The 20,818-nt window shown below is 37.7% G+C and overlaps 1 protein-coding gene and 1 long non-coding RNA gene across 2 annotated transcripts; both read left to right on the forward strand.

Moving 5' to 3' along the window:
• The first annotated feature begins 265 nt into the window (after positions 1–265).
• Positions 266–3,012, forward strand: LOC113023259 (uncharacterized). The gene is made up of 4 exons (XM_026169284.2): positions 266–421; positions 633–965; positions 1,960–2,075; positions 2,535–3,012. The coding sequence occupies exons 1-4, from the start codon at positions 328–330 to the stop codon at positions 2,658–2,660; spliced, it is 669 nt and encodes a 222-aa protein (XP_026025069.2). The 5' UTR covers positions 266–327; the 3' UTR covers positions 2,661–3,012.
• A 10,001-nt stretch (positions 3,013–13,013) lies between these two features.
• On the forward strand, positions 13,014–20,484 carry LOC145429414 (uncharacterized). Its single transcript, XR_013909646.1, has 2 exons — positions 13,014–13,803; positions 14,219–20,484. It is a non-coding gene; the product is annotated as an uncharacterized LOC145429414 (long non-coding RNA).
• The last annotated feature ends 334 nt before the right edge of the window (positions 20,485–20,818 follow it).

The following is a 20,818-nucleotide window of genomic DNA, read 5'->3' on the forward strand; positions in this document are numbered from 1 at the left end:
GTGCATAGTAATAATGCCAATTAAAACTACTGCTAAAGATCTGACCGGTGGGGCTCTTTTTGATGTCTGAAACGTGTGGGTCATTTCATTTAAAGAAGTTATTCACACTTCCGTACAATCTTTTTTTTCTCATGTATACATTTTTATTTTTGTATTAGTCTTTAAAAGCTAGAGCTAATGTCACTGTCCAAGTCAGTATTATCATTGTATCAGTATCATCATAATAGTAAAGAGTTTCTTTTGTCACAGGATGTCGCACATCGTCACTCCACATCAAACAGGCAGGAAACCATTGGTGTGTGACCTCTTTTTGTGTCTACACAGAGTATGAGAAAAAAAAAGTCAGTTTACGCTGTCACTTCTGCAAAGATGACACGACTCTACTGGGCCATGTTATTGATCGGGTTTTGTTCCAGTTCAGGTACGTCCACATCATTTTCTTAAAATATTTTATTGTTTTAATGCAGCTGAAATCTGCTTGCAACAATATTTACATAACTAATTTAGAAGGATAGCTTCAATGAGTGATTTACGTCACGTTGATGTTTGCTGTGCGTCTCTAGTGCAGATGTCTCTGTTTTATTCTGTATTTGTCCATCATCTAATCAAACATGTTGCCTCTTCTATAACAGAGAGCACTATAATCATCAGAGAGCCTGGTGAGAGCATCACTTTGAAGTGCTCATCAGAAGGATGCCCCCAAAACAATGATGGATATGCTGGGATGTATCTGTATCATAACTTTATTGAACAGAAAGAGGTGTATTTCTATGGTAACTATGCCAACAGCAAAATCATGGAGCGACCACGATACGAAGGCAGGATTGAGTCAAACGGCGCTCCCATGAACCACAACATCACCATCAGCAACTTGACCGTGGATGATTCTGGTGTCTACACTTGTGTCTACAAAGAATCCGCTGACAAAGGTGTCAACTGCAATGTCTACACAGTTTTCGTGAGAGGTGAGTTTCTGTTTTTTCCTCGTTAAAGATTCTGCGACCTTGTTCTGCAGCTCACAAGCCTGTAGAATCAGCCAAGGACAGTGGACTGCATGCAGTATTTAGAGAGTCAAGATCTGACCCTTACTTTTTGGCCCCAAATCTGCTTCTATCTTGATGAATATATGATAAATTACAGAAATATATGAGAACAGAATGAGGTGTATTTTTATAGCAATCATATCAGTGGCAAGATATGAAGGCAAGATTGAGACTGAAGGAACCTCTATGAACCATAGCATCACAATAACCAGTCTGACTGTGGATCATTCTGGTGTCTTCACTTGTGTCTACAAAAAATCATTTGACCATAGAGTCGTGCAGCGTCTACACCGTTTTCATACGTGTGTTTTCTTCTTGTTAAAAACGCCACAATCTTGTCCAGTGACTCACAAAAGAGTTGGCCAAGTGCAGTGCAGTGCATACCCTGTACCTGTTACATATTTAATAGATAACCCTTACCTTTTGACTTTTTGAGAAAATGCAGAAACATGTATGAAAAAGCAACAATTTAATTAATCTACTTGTTTTTGTTTTTTTACCTATACAGTCATGATGTTACAGCTAAATGGGTCTTTTGGTTTTTGGCAGAGGTAGCACTATATATAAACACTGTTTATTAAAAAGCCTAATCACTATATTAACACAACAGTGGCTAGATTTAGCTCTTTGACTTATGTAAAATACAGTTGTTTGCTTTTGATATAGTTAATTTTCTACAAAATTTTAAATGAACTGAAACATCATACACAAGTACATTTACATCTCTTCTTGTCTATGTGATACATACAAGGGAGTTTTAGTTTATATGCTCTCTCCTTTAGGTTTATCAGGAATTGCAAATTTACTCTTAGTGAGTGGTCTGCAAGCTAAAGAAATTCCACGAATGTAATAATTATAGCAAATCTTTTGTGCAGCTGCAAGACAACAACACATTTGTTTTCCTTTATTCTCACAGAAGTGGCACCATGCCTGGGACAAGATGACCTTCCCACCTCGGTGTTAGTTGTCATTACCTGCACGTACCTTAGCGTGCTGTTAATCATAATCTTTATCCTACTGATAGTCCACAGGGTGAGTTGACTTGATTACATAGCTGTCCTATATTGTATTTTAAAAAACAAGAACATGCCCTTATATGGGGACAGTGAGTTTATTTTTACTGCATCAGAAAAGAGTTTAAGGTGCAAAAAAGTCACAAAAGTAATGTCCCCATGAGAGAACACAGAGTCTCAAGGAGTTAAAATGTTTTTACAGTATGCAAGATAATCTATTCCAGTTCTGCAAGCTATGACACACTGCCTTTCTGTCTGTAGAGTTTCACAACACTTTGATGTAACTGCTGTGACCGTGATAGATGTTGTTGTGCTGAGAGACTGATAACATCTAAAACCACCACTTTATATATACTCCTTGTTCTGTTGCTTCTTGGAAGACTATAAACTATTCACACTTTGGCGCAGGTTATATAACAGATGAATTATTAATAACATTATGACTTACTTTCCCCTTTGACATACATACTACCGACAGGTGAAACAAAGGAAGAGCTGCAGAAGATTATCCAGGAGTTCGCAGCAAGAACCAGATGATTATGTGTATGAAGTTATGACCAAGAACAGCCTCTACACTTTGGCAACTTCACCGCAGCAATCTTAAAGTCCTTATGAGTTTTCTTAGAATTACAGTATAATTATTGTGGTTAACAATAGAATTTAGGAATCTGATTGTGTCTTATTGATTTTGTTAATAATGGTTAATGGTTTGCCTGGACTCATGGACCATATCAATCATGCTCCATAAAGTCTCATTAAAAATTAAAGTTTAAAAGTTATTAAACTCTCAGAAATGAATGAAAGCCATGCAGGAGGCACAGTGACTGTCCCACAGGAAGTATGCAAACTGATCACCAAAGCTATTTATTACTTTATCTATAGAATTTATATTACTGTGGAGCACAACATTTGCACAATAAAGCTTACTGATTTGTTCAATTCCAACATGAATGCAATTGGTGAGTGTTTCTGGCTTCTTTACTGCAATATAGGGCAAACATTTTTGAGGTTTGTGGGGGAGGGATGGATGAGATGTGAGCAGAAACCAACTAAGAAGACGGGCAGGAGCAGATGGGTAAATGGTTTACATGACTAACTGCAGATTTTGCACGATATATTATTACAGACAATTATTTTTATTTACCATAAAAAGGTGTATAAAACAAATAAATGTACAATAAAAAAAATGCTTTTTTCCAAGTAAATATATATTTCTAAAGGTGCTATTGATGTGAAAGTCTCACTAGGTTTCAGTAACAATCCATACAATCCACAAAATAAGAAATCAAACCACTAATGTGCAATAATGAGAAATCACAGAGAAAAAGTATTGAAAATGCTTAATGAAATGTATTTAACATTTCATACAAAAACCTTGTTGGCTGTATGGAGAACCACGCATTGCTCTGGTTTGATTGTGGTTCATTTGTCCACACAAAAGTTTTGTGGGCCCTCTGAGCTTTAGTTCTTTACATTTTCAGCTGGATTCAGGTCAGGTGATTGGCTCGGCTATTCTAGCAAACTTTATTTTCTTTTTCTGAAACCACCTGAGAGTTTCCTTGGCTGTGTGTTTCTCATCATTGTTTTGCTGAAACATCCACCCTCATTTCATCTTCGTCATCCTGGTTGATGGCAGCAGATTGTTATCAAGAATGTCTCGGTACATTTTTCCATTCATTCTTCCTTTAATTATATGAAGTGTGCCAGTGTCGTCATCCTGGAAAACAGCCCCACACTGTGATAATCCCACCTCAAACCTCACTCTTGGTGTAGTATTTTTGGGGTGATATGCAGTGCCTATTGACCTACAAACCTGGTGTGTATTATGGCATTCAAAGACTTAGATTTTGGTCTGATCTGACTTTCAGCTTCTGTAAATGTTGTTCAGTTGCTGATTCATGTATTCGTATTTATGTTTTTGTGTTACAAATGCTTATAAATTCTCATATTTTCTCCCCCTCCCTTTTTAAAAAATTGTCATACTACAACTATAATGTCATAATTGAATTAACAGTAATAAAAATTCATAAATAAACAGATAAAAGAAACACACACAAGAGGAGCCTGTAGAAAACTTATAGAGCTCCCCTTGTAAAAACAAAATATGATGGCACAACAGTGCATTCAGATCATAACTCTGATTGCAAAAGCTGTCAGACATGACAGGATTTTAAAACAAAAAAACAACAAAAAAACAGATCATTCTGAGATGGAAATCATGGCTCAGGATGCTGAGGAAATGGCTGAGCGTCAGTCTTCACTGGATCATTGCACTAGTGTTTCCCAGCTCTTTGACACTGTGAATGTTGTTCCCTTGCCTGTGAAAGAGTTTCTTACCTGCTTTTGCGGTGCAGGGGTTTGCCTGAAACCTTAAAACCCATGGACACGTAGTTGTGAGCAGCCTCTTGTCTTGAAGTGAGCATTTGGATTTGAATTTTTTTGGATACTGTGGAGAGTCTAAAAGGAGACTGGGACTGTCACTGTTTTTCATTTGGATGTTATTGAAAATTCACTGTAAATGCATTGAACTCTGACCCGGAGTCCACATTTGAGTCCTGCATTTGAGTTCTGCCTGTTCCTAGAACCTCGGCAGAGAATCTGTGGTATAAACTTCATGTGTTTGTTAAAGCAACTGCACACATTCAGAGAGTACAGGCAGAGAATAATTTAAGCCCCAGTATACTAACCTTTTGCTCTGAGGTCTGTGTGTGCATAATAACATCAAGCAGTGGGGCATATTCAAACCACAGGAAGATGTGGGAGTTGGAACCGCTTTGTTTGTCTTGATGCCCTTTGCTGAAGCAGTATCTGATATGTATAGATGTATCTTCTTACTTCTACTTTTATGTTGTCGGTCAAGGTTTTAAAGAAAAATTAAATCCCTTGAATTTCTGGGATGGTGGCAAGTTGTTGTGTCTTTGTGTATGTGTGTGTAAGACTTTGTGTGTTGCTATTAAATGCTACTAATTAAGTTCCACTGAGCTGATCTTGCAGATGCTGCATTTTTAACTTCTCAACTGTAACAGCATGGGATTTTCCCAATAACTGTCGACATGCTAAAAGATTGCAGATTATTCTTGCTGTTAGCAAATCAAATCAAATCAAAAGAGTAAAAAGAAGGATTTATAATGTAAAAAATAATTTATTATGCTTTTATGAAATATATTAATCTCAATTACAAAACAATATATGGGACAGCCTTACTTATAAAGGTTAGTAACTTACATGCATGTGGTGTACAAAATATTAGCTTGTGGACAAAATGTATTATTGTTTGTACATATTTGAGGATTTTTTTCACTTTACTTTAATAAAAATAGATTAAAAACAAGAATAACCAGGACAGGCAGGATTTGTTGTGTAAAAAATAACATGCACTGTTACACGAACAGCTACTGGTTCCATTTGTGACTGTATCCAGAAAAAAGCCCCTTAATATGAAACAGACCTTTACGGATCTGTTTCCCTTTCACACACTGACATGACTGAAGCTCCGTCTACAACATGTAAACTCAGTTAACTCAATATAGATGTTATTACCTCCTGATCTCTTCCCACAGATATATTTGCTTCCATTAGACCTTGTTTTCACCTCCTCATAGCTGCTGTCATGTCCAATTTTCTTGTGAATGGTCAAAAACAGTCAGTGTTTTTGCTCGTTTTCTTAATAAACACACGTGAACCAAATGTCAACTTAAACTAAATTAGACTAAAACATGTCATCATTTATTCTTCTGATAATCCTAAATACCTTATGACATCAGAAATCTGCATATGGACACAAGATCTCTGTGAGTGCAATAAAAATGTCAGAGCTGCACAGATTTATAACCATGCAACAAACTGTCCCACAAAGTTGTGTATTTACAGCCGTTTGTTGCACAAGAGCTTTCATCAAGTTGAGATTTGAACTTCCTCACAGCTGTCAGGACAAGTTTGTTTTTTTTCTGCTCAATTTCAGGTGAAGATTTGTAATATTGTGCCATTATTATGGATGTTTCCTATATCAAACAGATGACCTGTAAAGTAACTTCAATAGGATAACATATAGATGTTCTGGGTGTTTTTCTCATCATAAATAAACCAAAAAAAGGAGGTTTGTGAGCAAAAAAAAGAAAAAAAAGAAAAAAGAAAAGAAAGGTGGATTCCTGCTTATTATTCAGTTATGGGGATATTATTTCTCTTCTTCTTGTTAAGTATATCCTTTATTCTTTGAACTTGTTGTCCAGACTGCAGCTTGCATTTGAACATCACATTTTGTTGCAAAAAGTAAATTCAGGATGAAGATAAGGGAACAAACATTTCAGGTACCTGCGCCTTTCAGACTGGCCAACAAATATGGCTTAGATCCATTCACCATCATAGTAAACAATGAGAGCATTCATTGGAGGGCAGCTGTTCTTTCTGATGTCAGTTCCACCTTGTTCTGTTGTGACAGGCCACCTGAACAGGTGTGTCAACAAAGTACGGGGCATCAATTTAGCTTTTCCTTAGCTACAGTAATCTTACTCGTCTGTGTGTATAGGTCTGTGGAATACAATATTTTTGTTTTTGTTTTTTAATGTTTGACAAATTTGAGTTATTTTATTTTGAAGGTGTTATTCACTTGTTCACCCACTTGTTCTTCATGCGTTTTCATTGAGCCATATCAGTCTTTACGTGTTGTAATCTAAATCAGTAACTGACTGAATGTAATGGCTTTATCTGACAGGATGCACACATCTTCAGTCTACATCAAACATACAGGAAACACTGCTTGCTGTCTCTTCTGTGTGTGTATATACAGAGTGTGAGAAACTAATTAATCAATCAATCAATCAATCAATCTTTATTTATAAAGCACTTTTCATACAGAGAAAATGTAGCACAAAGTGCTTTACATAGTTAAAAGCAGCCCACCCCACCCTCCAACTCACTCCCCACACTCTCAATACACATATATCCCCCCACCCACACACACATACACACACGCGCACACTTAAAGAGTAAAAATTGGGCTGGGCTCGCATGAGCCAAGTGAGGAAACACTATAACAGGGAGCCGTCTGCACCGGGAGCCGGTCACAGACCGCAGCCTCCAGGCTGGGCACACAACAGGAGGGAGGCAAAGGAGCCCCCCAGCCAGGCTGAGAGGACCCCAGAGACCCAGCAGCCACGGTCAATAACAGCCCCGGTGCAGAGAGCGCCCTCCGAGGAAACACTGGAGATATGACGCAATACAATATATATAGGGTAAAATGATAAAATAAATAAGAACAGGATACAATATAAATATAAATATAAATAGAGTAAGAAGATTAAAAAATGAATAAGAATAAAATCAAACAAATATTAGGTGAATCCTAAATTAATAATAGAATAACAGGATAGAATAAATAAGCATAAAATAAATAAACGCTAAGTAAAAGCTAAATTAAAAAGGTGGGTCTTGAGCCTGTTCTTAAAAACATGTACGTTCTCTGCGGCCCTGAGCTCCTCCGGCAGGCTGTTCCACAGACGAGGACCATACCACTGAAACGCTGCCTCTCCGTGAGTATGTGTCCTGACTTTAGGGACAATCAAAAGGCCAGTACCAGAGGACCTCAGGGTCCGCGAGGGTTCGTATGGTAAAAGCAGATCTGAGAGATAAGAAGGCCCAAGACCATTAAGACATTTAAAAACCAATAAAAGAACTTTAAAATCGATCCTGAAACACACGGGGAGCCAGTGCAGCGATTCTAAAACCGGTGTAATGTGGGCCCGCCCTCTGGTCTTCGTCAGCACACGAGCTGCCGAGTTTTGCAAGAGTTGTAAAGTTGAAATATTCTTCTTAGGAAGACCAGAGAGCAGGGCATTACAGTAATCAATGCGACTGGTAATAAAAGCATGCATCAGCATCTCCGTGTTGGCCCGAGAGAGAATAGGGCGGACTCTGGCTATATTTTTTAGATGATAAAATCCAATTTTAGTTACATGTTTAATATGTGGGATAAAACCAAGCTCAGAGTCAAAAATAACACCCAGGTTTTTCACTTGTAGCGAAGGACATAGTGAAAATGCCTCTAATTTAGACAAGAGTTTCTCTCTCTGAGCCTCAGGACCGACAATTAAAACTTCAGTTTTGTCCTGGTTAAGTTGTAAAAAGTTTTCTGCCATCCAAGATCTTATATCCAAGATACAGTTAAAGAGGGCATCCATTTGTCTGGTGTCATCAGGAGACACGGAGATGTACAGCTGCGTGTCATCAGCGTAACTGTGGAAGTTCACTCCATGCCTCCTGATGACACCGCCGAGAGGGAGCATATACAAATTAAAAAGTACAGGGCCTAGAACCGACCCTTGAGGCACACCACATGTCATTTTATGGATCTTAGAGGAGCATGTATCCATACTCACCATAAAAGTTCTGTCAGAGAGATAGGAAGTGAACCAGCTGTGTACAGCACCAGAGAGGCCCACCATGTGTTTCAGTCTGTTTAAAAGAATAGCGTGGTCTACTGTATCAAAGGCTGCGCTTAGATCCAGTAGCACCAGGACTGAGAGCTTTTGGGAGTCCCAGTTACATCTAAGATCATTTAAAACCTTTAGGAGAGCAGTCTCTGTGCTGTGGTTCACCCTAAATCCAGACTGGAATATCTCCAGGATCTGTCTATCATTGAGAAAATCAGTAATCTGAGTAAAAACAAGTTTTTCTAAGACTTTACTTAAAAATGGTAAGTTGGATACAGGTCTGTAGTTATTAAAATCATTACAATCCAAATTGCTCTTCTTCAGAAGGGGCCTCACCACCGCCGTTTTAAAGGCAGCAGGGAAGACACCCAACTGAAGAGAGCAATTCATCATGTATAAAAGCTCAGCCTCAAAAAATCCATAAAGTGTTTTAAAGAGTGAAGAAGGGATTGGATCTAAAAGACATGTGGTGGGTCTCACTGTAGAGAAAACTTTCTGAAGGTTCTCAGCATTAACCAGGACAAAGCTGTCCAGTGTCTCCTCAGGTACAATCGAGCCCTCAGATGTATTTAAAATCATATCACGATTAGATAAAATATCAGATCTGATGGCGCTGATCTTTCCCCTGAAGTGGTCTGCAAACTGCTCACAGAGCGAGTCTGTGGGGGTTCTTTGGGAGCTGTTAAAATCAGGGTTAAATAAATGATCTATGGTGGAAAAGAGGACCTTGGGATTATTTTTGTTAATACTGATTATTTTGGCGAAGTATGAATTTCTTGACTTCCTTAATGTATTATTGTACACTTTAAGTTGCTCGCAAAATATTTGATGGTTGATAGTATTTTTATTTTTCCTCCATCTCCTTTCTGCTGCCCTGCAATTTCTTTTGAGTTTTTTGACTTCTTCGTTTCTCCAGGGTGATGCATGTTTTATGTTAATCTTTTTGGTGGTGAGTGGAGCAACGGAGTCAAGGCTTTTCTTCAGTTTGCTGTTGAAATAACTAAAAATCAAATCGCAGGATGCAGGTAAAATCACAGGGGGGCATTCGTCTAAAACCCTGGTAAAATTTGCAGCCACTTCAGAGGTTAGATAGCGCCTCCTCACAGTTCGCACCGAGGTCTCCCGCTGAATAAAACCGTGACAGCATCATATGCTGTCACTGCTGCAAAGATGATGCTGTGTTTGACCTTATTATTGATTTGTTATGACGCATATTCAGGTATGTCCATTTATTTTCCTTATTTCTCCAAATATTTAAAGGTTTTGATTTTAAGTCTGCTTGGAACAAGACTAGAGGATTTTCTTTTTAAATTTTGCCTTGTTACTGTATTACTATATGTACCCTTGACAGATTCTAAAAAGAAATAAGGATGTTTAGTCACTGCTAGTGCGAATGGCTCTGTTTTATGTCATATTTTACACCCTGTAATTTTGCCTCTTTTATAACAGAAGGCACTATAATCATCACAGAGCCTGGTGAGAGCATCACTTTAAAGTGTTCCTCAGAAGAATGCCCCAAAACAATGGTCGATATGTTGGGATGTATCTGTATCATAGGTTTACTGAACAGAATGATCGCACAGCAAAGTTATTGTGCGATCGAGATACAAAGGCAGGATTGAGTCAAATGGAGCTCTCATGAACCAAGCATCACCATCAGCAGCTTGACTGTGGATGATTCTGATGTCTACACCTGCGTCTACAAAATATCAGTCGACAAGAGTGTTGAGTGCAAAGTCTACACAGTTTTTGTGAGAGGTATGTTTTTCTTTTATATTCTCAAAACTCCACAGTCTCATCCGGTAACTCAGAACAGAAATGCAGCGTTTAAGAGTTAAAATTTCCATTGAAACGTGTAGTTGAGAGATAAGTGTTATCTTTACAACAAACTGAGCTTTCACATTGAGTTAAAGCAAGAAAATACAGAAAAATCTAAGAAAGAACAACAGAGTAACAGACAGCCAATAAATGTATAAATAAATATTTAACTGCTTGTTAACACATCTAATCAGCGAATTACATGGAATAAACTCAGTTTATTTAGATCCTGTTGAGATCTAAACTGAGCACCAGAATAGGGATGAAGGATGGTTTAAGCGACTTTGAACTTGACATGGTTGTTGATGCCAGACGACCTTATTAGACTATTTCAGAATAGGCTGAACCACAGCTATCTGTAGGGTTAACAAAGGATGGTCTGAAAAAGAGAAACTGTCCAGTGAGCAGCAGGATACCCTGGTTACAACCAACATACTGTCTTGTATCAACACTTCTAATGTTGGTGGTGTAATGGTGTGGGGAATATTTTTTAGTACCACCTGAACATTGTTGAAACCTAACAGCCTACATGTTTTGCTGTTCATCGTGTCCATTACTTTGTGAGCAGTGAGATAACACACCACGTCATGAAGCTCAAATCATCTAAAACTGACTTCTTCACATGACACTGAGTTCACTGTACTTAATAGTAACTAGACCTCAACCCAACACAGCACCTTTGGGTGTGGTGGAATGGGAGATTCACATCATGGATGTATGACTGGCACGTCTGCAGCAACCATGTGATGCTAACATGTCAGTATAGACCAGAGCCTTGCATTGGGACAAAACACAAATCTCACAGGACACAGCCACGGGGCTGAGCAGGAACCAAAAAATAGATCAACGTGTGTCGAGAAACATTTTATTAAGACAGTGGGAGTGGGTTTAAAAAATATTCTAATGGAAGGCTCTAATATGGACCAAAATCTCTGAGGAATATTTCCAGTTCCTTGTTGAATCTGTGCCACAAAGCATTAATGCAGCTGTGAAGGTGAAGGGCATCCAGCTCTGTGTCTGTATCACAAAAAGAGAATTTTATTTAAAATGTACATTTCTTTTTATTCATTATTAAAGATGTGCAAACCTGTTCTCATTATGACAAACTGTATGGTGCATGTGTGGTGTAACTCTTGTTTTCCTGTAGTTCCCACAGGTCCTGATCATCAGCTCCTATGTCATAAGCCTGCTGTTGCCCGTCATCCTCATCCTACTGAGTGTGAGTTATTTAGTCCTCTTGACTTATGGTTTTATACCTAAGTTAAAATACCCTAGCTCTGCAAGTTATGACATGTTATTTATTTATCTGCATTTATCAGTCTTACCAAAACCACATATAACTGCTGTAAACATGATGAACCTCATGGCCCTGACACACTGATTACTTTTAAAAACCACTCTGAGCTTTTTATCATGAAGTGCAGCTGTGGAGATGCTGCTGGTTCCTTAAAAAACACTGTAGTGTATCCACATTTCTCTCATTGTTATTTCAAGATTTTAAAAAAGTGTTTCTTTGATACATAACTCAAAATTATTGATAATTTAACATTATCCCTTTCCCATCTGAAGTCTAATTTTATTTTAAGAAATCTGGACTTATTTACTGTATAAATGTTTCCAGTTGGTAACCCATTTTCTCAAAGCTGTACTGATTCAAAAGTGTTTTAAATTCGCTCAGAATTCAGTCCAAAAATTATTTTTGAACAATTTTCAATACTTAATGTAAAGTCAGTCACTGCAGCGTTTTTACTTCCAACAGGTGAAACGAAGAAGAAGCTACAGAAGAACAGCTGTTGTCTGCAAACAGTTAAAGAAAAGTCTGCCTTATGGCTGGAATGAGCTGGACATGTAATATATTACTGCTAAATTAAGAGCTACTGCTGAATTAATGATCAGTAGGAAAAAGCTGAAAAGGTTAGTGGTGTGGCTACTGATGAGGTTCCCAAATATCTGCTGGTGAACCAGAGGAGTGAACTGACGATGTGATCATCATTTGTAAAGCTGTAGCAAGAACTTTATCTGATTCTTTTTTGTGTTTTAAATACTTTATACATTCTGGAAATTTGAAATGAGCCCGCACAGAGATTTTACTCTTTGTGTTCTGACATATTTGTGTTCATTTTAGTCAGGAATGTGTTAAAAGTGTTCTTGGTGAATCAGTCAATTTATTGATGCCTTTTTATAATTTTATTATTACCATCAGTTTCAGAGACGTTTGATGATGTATTCATTAGTTAGTATAAATGAGCAACAACATTAGTAACATGAAATGAACACAGTCGTTTTAGAAATGAAATCCTGGTGACATGAGATTGAAACTGTACGTCGTGTCAGGGTTTCAGGTGCCTTGACTTGCCTCGGCCGCCAGATGTCACTTTTTTGACAAGACTGAAGTCTCTAAGTCTTGAATCTTTACTTGCATAAGTACAGTATTGAGTTCTTTGAGTTTGTTTTCCAGACTCCAGCTTACATTTGAACATCATACTTTTCCACACATATAACAAAACTGTAATACTGCATGGTAATAAGCAAGAAAGAAATGTCACAATCCTGTGGCCTTCTGATTGGCAGACAAATTAATTGCCACAGTAAGAAATCTAAGGATTAAAGTGAAGACAGTTGATCTTATTGACACAAGTTTCACCTTCCTCTATTATGATGTGCCACCTGAACAGGTAAACATGTATATGTTTGTACCATCTTCAGCTAACAATTCAAAGGTCTTTTCATGATTTCAATCAGGAAATGACTGAATGTAAAGATTTTACCTCACAGGATGCACACATCATCAGTCAAACCGTACAGGGAAAAACCGCCTACTAGCTCTCTTGTCTTTGTTTATGTACAATACAGTGTGTGGCAAACAAAGTCAGTATATGCTGTCACTGCTGCAAAGATGATGCCACTGTGCTGGATCATATTATTGATTTGTTGTTATTCTCATTCAGGTATGTCCATTTTTTTCCTTTTAAAATATTTAAAAGTTTCAAGTCTACTTGGAACAAGACTAGGTGAGAGAATTTTTTTAAAAATAAACTTTTTTTTTTTTTTACCTGTACCTGTAGAAATTTTTGTATCATTTATCACTGATATGTATCTGTAACCACTTAAATGTCTTATGTTATATTTTACACCCTGTAATCAGACATTTTGCCTCTTTTATAACAGAGAGCACTATAATCATCAGAGAGCCTGGTGAGAGCATCACCTTGAAGTGTTCATCAGAAGGATGCCCCCAAAACAATGATGGATATGCTGGGATGTATCTGTATCATAACTTTATTGAACAGAAAGAGGTGTATTTCTATGGTAACTATGCCAACAGCAAAATCATAGAGCGACCACGATACGAAGGCAGGATTGAGTCAAACGGCGCTCCCATGAACCATAACATCACCATCAGCAACTTGACCGTGGATGATTCTGGTGTCTACACTTGTGTCTACAAAGAATCAGCTGACAAAAGTGTCAATTGCAATGTCTACACAGTTTTCGTGAGAGGTGAGTTTCTGTTTTTTCCTCGTTAAAGATTCTGCGACCTCGTCCTGCAGCTCACGTGCTTGTAGTATCAGCCTAGCACAGTGGACTGCATGCACTGGCTAATTAGAGATTCAAGATCTGACCCTTACTTTTTGGCCCCCATCTGCTTCTATCTTTGATGAATATGTTATAAATTACAGAAATATATGAGAAAAGCAGCATCACTGAAACTTAATTATGTATATATTTAATTTTCCATTGTTTTACTTTTTCCAGTTTGTAAAATGATTTCAAAAGGGAACCTCACAGGTGGCATATATAGTCCTTTAGTACATTTACTGATGTTTTTCTCTATATCATACATACAAGTAATTTCTTGTGCAGGTGCATGAAGCAGCACACCTGCTGTAACTCTTGTTTTCTGTATTTCTCAAAGGATTGGCACCATGTCCCAGCCAAGAGCCCCAGATCCCCACCACTGTGGAGGACAGATTTCTAGTCATGCTGTTGATCATCTGTATCTGTGTGATCAGCACACTGTTAATCATTATTTTCATTCTGTTGATTATGCAGAAGGTGAGTTCAATCCTCTCTACTTATGGCTAACTTATCTATCTATGCAACAGTGGTTACCTTTACTGTCTGCAGATATTGTGATATGACTGCTCTAAGCTTTCTTTCACTGACATGCTGATTAGATCTAAACCACTAAATGAGCTGGTTCCATTTTGAAGTGCTGCTATGGTAGGCCTGCTGCTTCTTGGAAACGAATCTTCTGTGTTCACACTTTCACTGTTGGCAGTCTCTTCAAATGCTTTAGCTTCTTACGGTCACTGTGGAAAACATCTGTTACTGTTACAATACACAATCTTTACACTGTTGTTTTACTATTGACAGGTGAAACAAAGGAGTAGCTGCAGGCGATTATCCAGCAGTTCCCCGGAAGAATCAAATGATTGTGTGTATGAAGTTATGATGAAGAATAACTTCTACTCTGTCGCAGCTTTAGAACAATGAACTCAAAGCCCCTATAACTTTGCTTAGCAATACCATCCAACCTTTTTGGTTGGATGGTTTTTTTTCTCTTTATTCAAAATTCAACCGTGCAATTCAATACGTTAGTAAAAATGTCAAACAGTAACAAGTTTAAGGGTAGAGTCAGTAATTTATGAAGTTCTTAAATTGAAAAAAGTATACTGTACACATAAATACAATGGTGCCAAAATACATAGGACCAGATTTGAGGTTTGTGGAAGCTGCCACGTTCCCCGCCATATTTGAATATAGTAGCTGGGAAGGACATTCCAACTCATAGCGTTTTATGTGTTTGACTGGCCTCATATGTAGTACGTCAAAGATGGAGGCAAGGAGAAGTCATCGGTGTTAGTGTGCTATGATATTTAAATTTGGGCCTGCACCTTTAGGCTCAAGATATGAAGCATAAGGGGGTCCCCGTTACCAAAGAAACAAAAAGGTAAAGGAAAGAGACAATGCCCTGAAAATCTAAATAAAATGTCAGGACTGTAACATATGGAAAAGTGTCTTGCCCAAGGACACAACGACCAGGACAGAGAGCCTGGGGAAGATGCGCTTCCCAATCCCCTGAGCCACGGTCGCCCCAGAACTGTTAATATTAAGCTTAATATCAGTCAGAAGTGAGCTTCTCTGACTCATTGACCAGTGTCAGAGTCCTTTCACAAAGTTTTACAGCCTCTTCTACAGTAAATACAGGGGCATGCTTTTCACTTTGCATTGACAGCTGAGGTAAACAGTGGCCTGACAGGATGCCACAGACAGGGGGAAAAAGTAGGGGTGCAACGATACACAAAATTCACGGTTCGGTTGGTGTCACGGTTTGAAATTTTTTCGGTACAAAAAATGTTCATGCCTTTTTAATTTGTCATTCATTAAAATTATAAATATATATTTTAACTCAAAAGTACAGTTTTTAAATTCAATGTTGCTGAAACAACAAAGTAAGAAAAAAAATCAATTTGATCAAGAAATCACTCATCTTTGGAAAAGAGAGTTAATTACAGAGAAATGGCTCTTTCCAAAATAAAAGCTATACTATACGCTTCTTCTGGAGTATATTCTCAGCAGCATATTAAACATATCAGGTCCCATAAGGAGAATCATGTGCTAACGGCTGTCTAAATGACTCGGGTAAAGTCTGTAGCTTGTTGTTTTTGTCTGCTTCCAGTTGTCTTTGCACTAGGATGATGTCGGCGTAAATGTGCAGTCATAATCGTTGTGCTGTCAGCGTTAATCTCGTTAAAATGACATTAACGCCATAACGCGGCAAATCTCCGTTGATTTACCGCGGATCGCCCCGTGTGTAGGGCTGGACGGTGTCAACACGTTAATGAGCTAACTGCGCTAACGCACTAGTTCCCACCAATTGAGCATTGCGTGGCACGTCCGACATACTGTTTTACTTTTGTCCATGACGGGCTTACCATCAGGGTCATACTTCACATGAAAACCAAGATAGTTCCAAACGCCAGATCTGAATGAGGGTGGGGGCGGTTCAATTTCGGGTAGCATTGAGGCAGTTGCCATGTTGCAACGAGCTTAGGTTCTGTCTTGCTAGCTTGCGCTGCGCTCAGTGGATCTGCACTCGACGGTGCAGCCTAGGCGGAGTATTTGAACGCAGATCCACTGAGCGCTCAACACAGACAGCATCGTCAGAAGAAAAGTTGATAAAATAAATAAAAAATTTTGTATTGTTCGATACATATTCATACTGAACCGAAAGCCCTGTATCGAACTCGATACGAGTATTGTTGCACCCCTAGAAAAAAGTAGTAGAAACATAAGCCTTAGTCTTGGCTGACTACAATTTGTTTGTCCTATAGCAGCCACTTTAGCTAATATTACGCATTTGAATTGGGAAGGATAAGAAAACAAAATTCACTTGACTTAATTATTTGTAATAGGAATGTATTGCCAGCTCTGCGAACACAAATCACCTAAGAATGTAGGAATGAGTGGGTGCAAATAGATGACAGATATCACGCTATAATATTAACAAGCTGACAGAATTCATATATACATTTTTATTTTTATTACAGTTTTTTAAACTCTTTTTTTAGGTATTTCGAAGGGAAAAAAAGCTATTTGGTTAATAGAAAGGCAATAAAATGTTTTTATCATGTTGTTAATTTTTTTTCTAAGCAATAATCTATATGAATAAATGTACTTTAATAAAATGTGTAAACATGCAAACTATGGAACAATCAAACTACTAAGATTTCAGTTTCTTCTTGTGATCTCTAGTTGTCATCATTAGTTTATTTCAGTGTTTCTTTTTTATTTGATTTTTTTCTGTGAAGCTGTCAAAAGTATGGAAAAAATTAAGTATTTTTGAGATTCCAATCAACTGACCTATCTGTCAAACTTTCCTTTTCAACATGGTACTAAACTAAATTTCCGGTAAAAGACAGGAAGTTTATGCCAGACCACAGGTATTGCAAAAACACAGTCTCACTGAAACATGAACAATAACTAGACTATGCAGTTCACTCTGCAATCGCAAGGGATTTTTTAAATTATGATTCTCCTGCAGTCATCTGACCACCAAGCCACATAGGGGCATTTGAGTGAGTGGAGTGCCATTTAGCTACCCAGCTGACTCTCATTATTAATTAATCCATCTTTATTTGTTGTAGAAAGTTACCTACACATTTTGGCAGCTTTTTAAAAATACACTAAAATAGTAAAAATGAAAAGAACTATAAAAATTGCAATAAAAACATACAAAAAACAGGAATATACCATAATAAACCCCGTTGTTGATTGTTATGGCAGCAAGTATAATAAAGACATCACGAATTTGGTATTTCCATCAATGCAAATATTGCAATATTGTGCATTTGTCCCAACAGTTATTTGCATGCGTGTTTGTAACAGGACCACTGGGGAAGAAACTGCCCTTTAGTCTGTTTTTGGTTTGTTATCTCTTCCCTGATCACAAAGGGTTTAAACAGGTGGTGACCTGGTTGTGTTAAGTATCTGCTTCTAGCAGCTGCTTATTAGCTGCTATTATGGCCCACGTCAATCTCCTCTTGTAGAACAATCTCGCTTGTGCTTCCCTTGCATGTGTGATATATTCAGTAACCATTTAAAATTCTTAGTATTGTGAACAACCAGATAATCTACACAATCTCTGCCTTTTCATTACTTATGTAAAGTGGGGATTTTGTGGTGTGTACAGATCTTCTCACGTCCGCAGTGATTTCCTTAGTGGCATTCAGCACCAGCCCCTCCTCATCAGCAGTGTTGGTCAAGTTACTTGAAAAAAGTAATTAGTTACTGATTACTGATTACTTCTCAAAAAAAGTAATCCCGTTACTTTACTGATTACTTGTTTTCAAAAGTAATTAATTACTTAGTTACTTAGTTACTTTTAAAAAACATGATACACTACCTGAATGCTTGATAAAGCAATAGACCTTTTGGGCCAATGCTATTTTTTCTGCATAATCCATCATATAAAAGTGAATCAAATGGAAAAGTGTCTTTTTTAAAAATTGTTTATTACTTTTAATCTTAACTTTATAAACAGTGCATCAAACAAAAATTAAATTAAATTCAACAGTCTTTGACTTTAATAAATTTGTTTAACATTTGAACATATTTCTGCACATTACACCATATTTTAAGAAAATAAAGGCTTAAACTGTATTTCTGCATACTCCAGCATATAACATAAATTATTTTTGTGTATACACACATCTTTTCATATAAATAAAGCAAAAAATAAATAAATAAAATAAATAAAATTAACAAAAACATCTTTTAACAGTTGGTAAAGTGCAGAGAGGCATAATATTGAGATTACAAAAACAGAAAATGCTATTGCATGCTACATTCAGGCTGTTAATCCAGTCTCAGTTTGTGGCAACCCTGAAAAAGACCTATGTTTTATTGTTTTCTTTTGGACTGAAACAGTGGTTATATCGCATCAGCAGAAGCTTCTCAAACCTTCTATCAGACATTCTGTTCCTTTTTGGGGAAAGCACCAATCCACCTAAACTGAACAGCCGTTCCACTGGTGCACTGGATGGAGTTGGACTGTTGTATTTCATGTACATCTTTTTGAGATTTGGGAACTGATTCAGAATCTCAAGCTCATAGCCTGACCTTAAAAAGTCAGTTATTTCTTTTTCTGCTGAGAAGCTTTCTGTGGGCTGATTCTGAAATTCAAAAAAGTCCATTTCGGCTGGGCTGGCTGGGATTTGGGACACATTAGTGTTCTCAGTTGCAGGAGCAGCTTTACGACACTCTGTTATCAGGAGCTCCTTCACATACTCTCTCCTACGCTCATCTCTCAGCCAACGAAGTTTAAACTTGGGACAAGTGGCCGCTGCGAGAAGTCCTTCTTGGCTGTCCAGAACAGCATCAAAACGAGTCTTGATGGCCTGTAACATACAATATGATGCAACTAAGAATAAAATTATTTTACTGTATAATTACCTATTGTCAATATTTTGTGGGCTTTACAGCTCTAAACCATCTATATTTTCTATTATCAATACTAGAGATGGACCGATCCGATATTACGTATCGGTATCGGTCCGATACTGACCTAAATTACTGGATCGGATATCGGAGAAAAATAAAAAATGTAATCCGATCCATTAAATATCACGAAAGCACCTCACAAAACTTGCAACACGCCGTAACTCACCTCAGAACGTTAGCAGTCGGAGCAGTATGCATCACGTGATAGAGCAGCTGTGGCATGCGGGACCTGTCGGTGGTCTGGATAGCATGTGGAGCTTCGCTAGCAACCCGGCATTTCATCTCCGACAAAGTTATCCCCGAGAGAAGTAAAGCAAGTGTGTAAGTCCATCTCTGAATGTTTGTAAAGCATTCCCACGTTAAGCTTAACAAGCGACTGCCTCTCGCTCTCCGGCTGCTACTTCAATCGGGAAACTGCTTAAATGATCAGCTGATCGGCTTTTCTGTCGCGAGTCCGTGTCTCTTGTTTGTTTTTGGCCCACTTTGCACCAGAAAGAGGAAACCAGCGGCTGAACAACAGCAGAACGTTTAAGCTTGATCAGCTGTTGTTAGAATTTATTTATTATTACTTTCTACTCGAGGATCTTTTTCTACGTAGCTGACGCTGGTAACTGTGCAGGGGCGGATCTAGCAAAGTTTAGCCAGGGGGGCCGATAGGGCATGAACAGGGAAAAGGGGGCACAAAGACATACTTTTCTTTCTTATTCTCATTTAAAATGTCGAGCTTTTAATAAATAATTATCTGACACCCAAAGTTTTAATTTGATGTAAAATGAATAGAAGTCAATTACTGTATATAGTGACTATTAAGTCTAATATATACCCTAGTAAGCTATAGTACTTTTTACTTTGGGAAGGTACCATCTGTGCAGTCTGCAATTTTGTTGAAGAAAGATGTTGAATCTATTTAATATTTCTTGAAAAATAATTGATTTCTGTGCATTTTTTTTCACACTGCATCAAATTAAGGTTGATTACGTCGATTAAGCATCATGAGGTGGCGCGTGAGGGGTGGTTCCTTATTTTTTATTTATTTCTTTTTGTTGTTGCTGGGAGTTGGAACCCTATTAGTTAGGTTGCTTAATATTTACGCTAAGTACTCTTTAAAATACCAGAATAGGGAGGATGGTGTAGGTCTAAGTTTATTAGATTGATCAGTATTGCTGAACTATGAAATATTTTTTTTGTATACAGGTATAACAGAATAGCTTTAGTGTAGTTGTTGTTTTAAACTTGAGTATGAACTTGCAGACTTGCAAAATGCAGCAAGATATTTTAAAAAACAGTTTTGTTGATTAAAAAACACTATATCGGATTCATATCGGTATCGGCAGATATCCAAATTTATGATATCGGTATCGGTATCGGACATAAAAAAGTGGTATCGTGCCATCTCTAATCAATACTGTATGAGATTTAATTTTGGCTGAGGCTTTTGTTGATATTATGATTAATATTCATGATTAATGATGATCAATGTCCCTGATATTTAACAAGGGGTGAATACTTG

This window comes from Astatotilapia calliptera, chromosome 6, assembly GCF_964374335.1.
Source record: "Astatotilapia calliptera chromosome 6, fAstCal68.1, whole genome shotgun sequence".
Taxonomy (NCBI): domain Eukaryota; kingdom Metazoa; phylum Chordata; class Actinopteri; order Cichliformes; family Cichlidae; genus Astatotilapia; species Astatotilapia calliptera.

Excerpts from the sequence above, each read along its gene's own strand:
- LOC113023259 (XM_026169284.2), top strand. The coding sequence starts at position 328 with ATGAGAAAAAAAAAGTCAGTTTACGCTGTCACTTCTGCAAAGATGACA. Across the intron at positions 422-632 it reads CGGGTTTTGTTCCAGTTCAG|AGAGCACTATAATCATCAGA; the intron begins GTACGTCCACAT and ends CTTCTATAACAG. Across the intron at positions 2,076-2,534 it reads TCCTACTGATAGTCCACAGG|GTGAAACAAAGGAAGAGCTG; the intron begins GTGAGTTGACTT and ends TACTACCGACAG.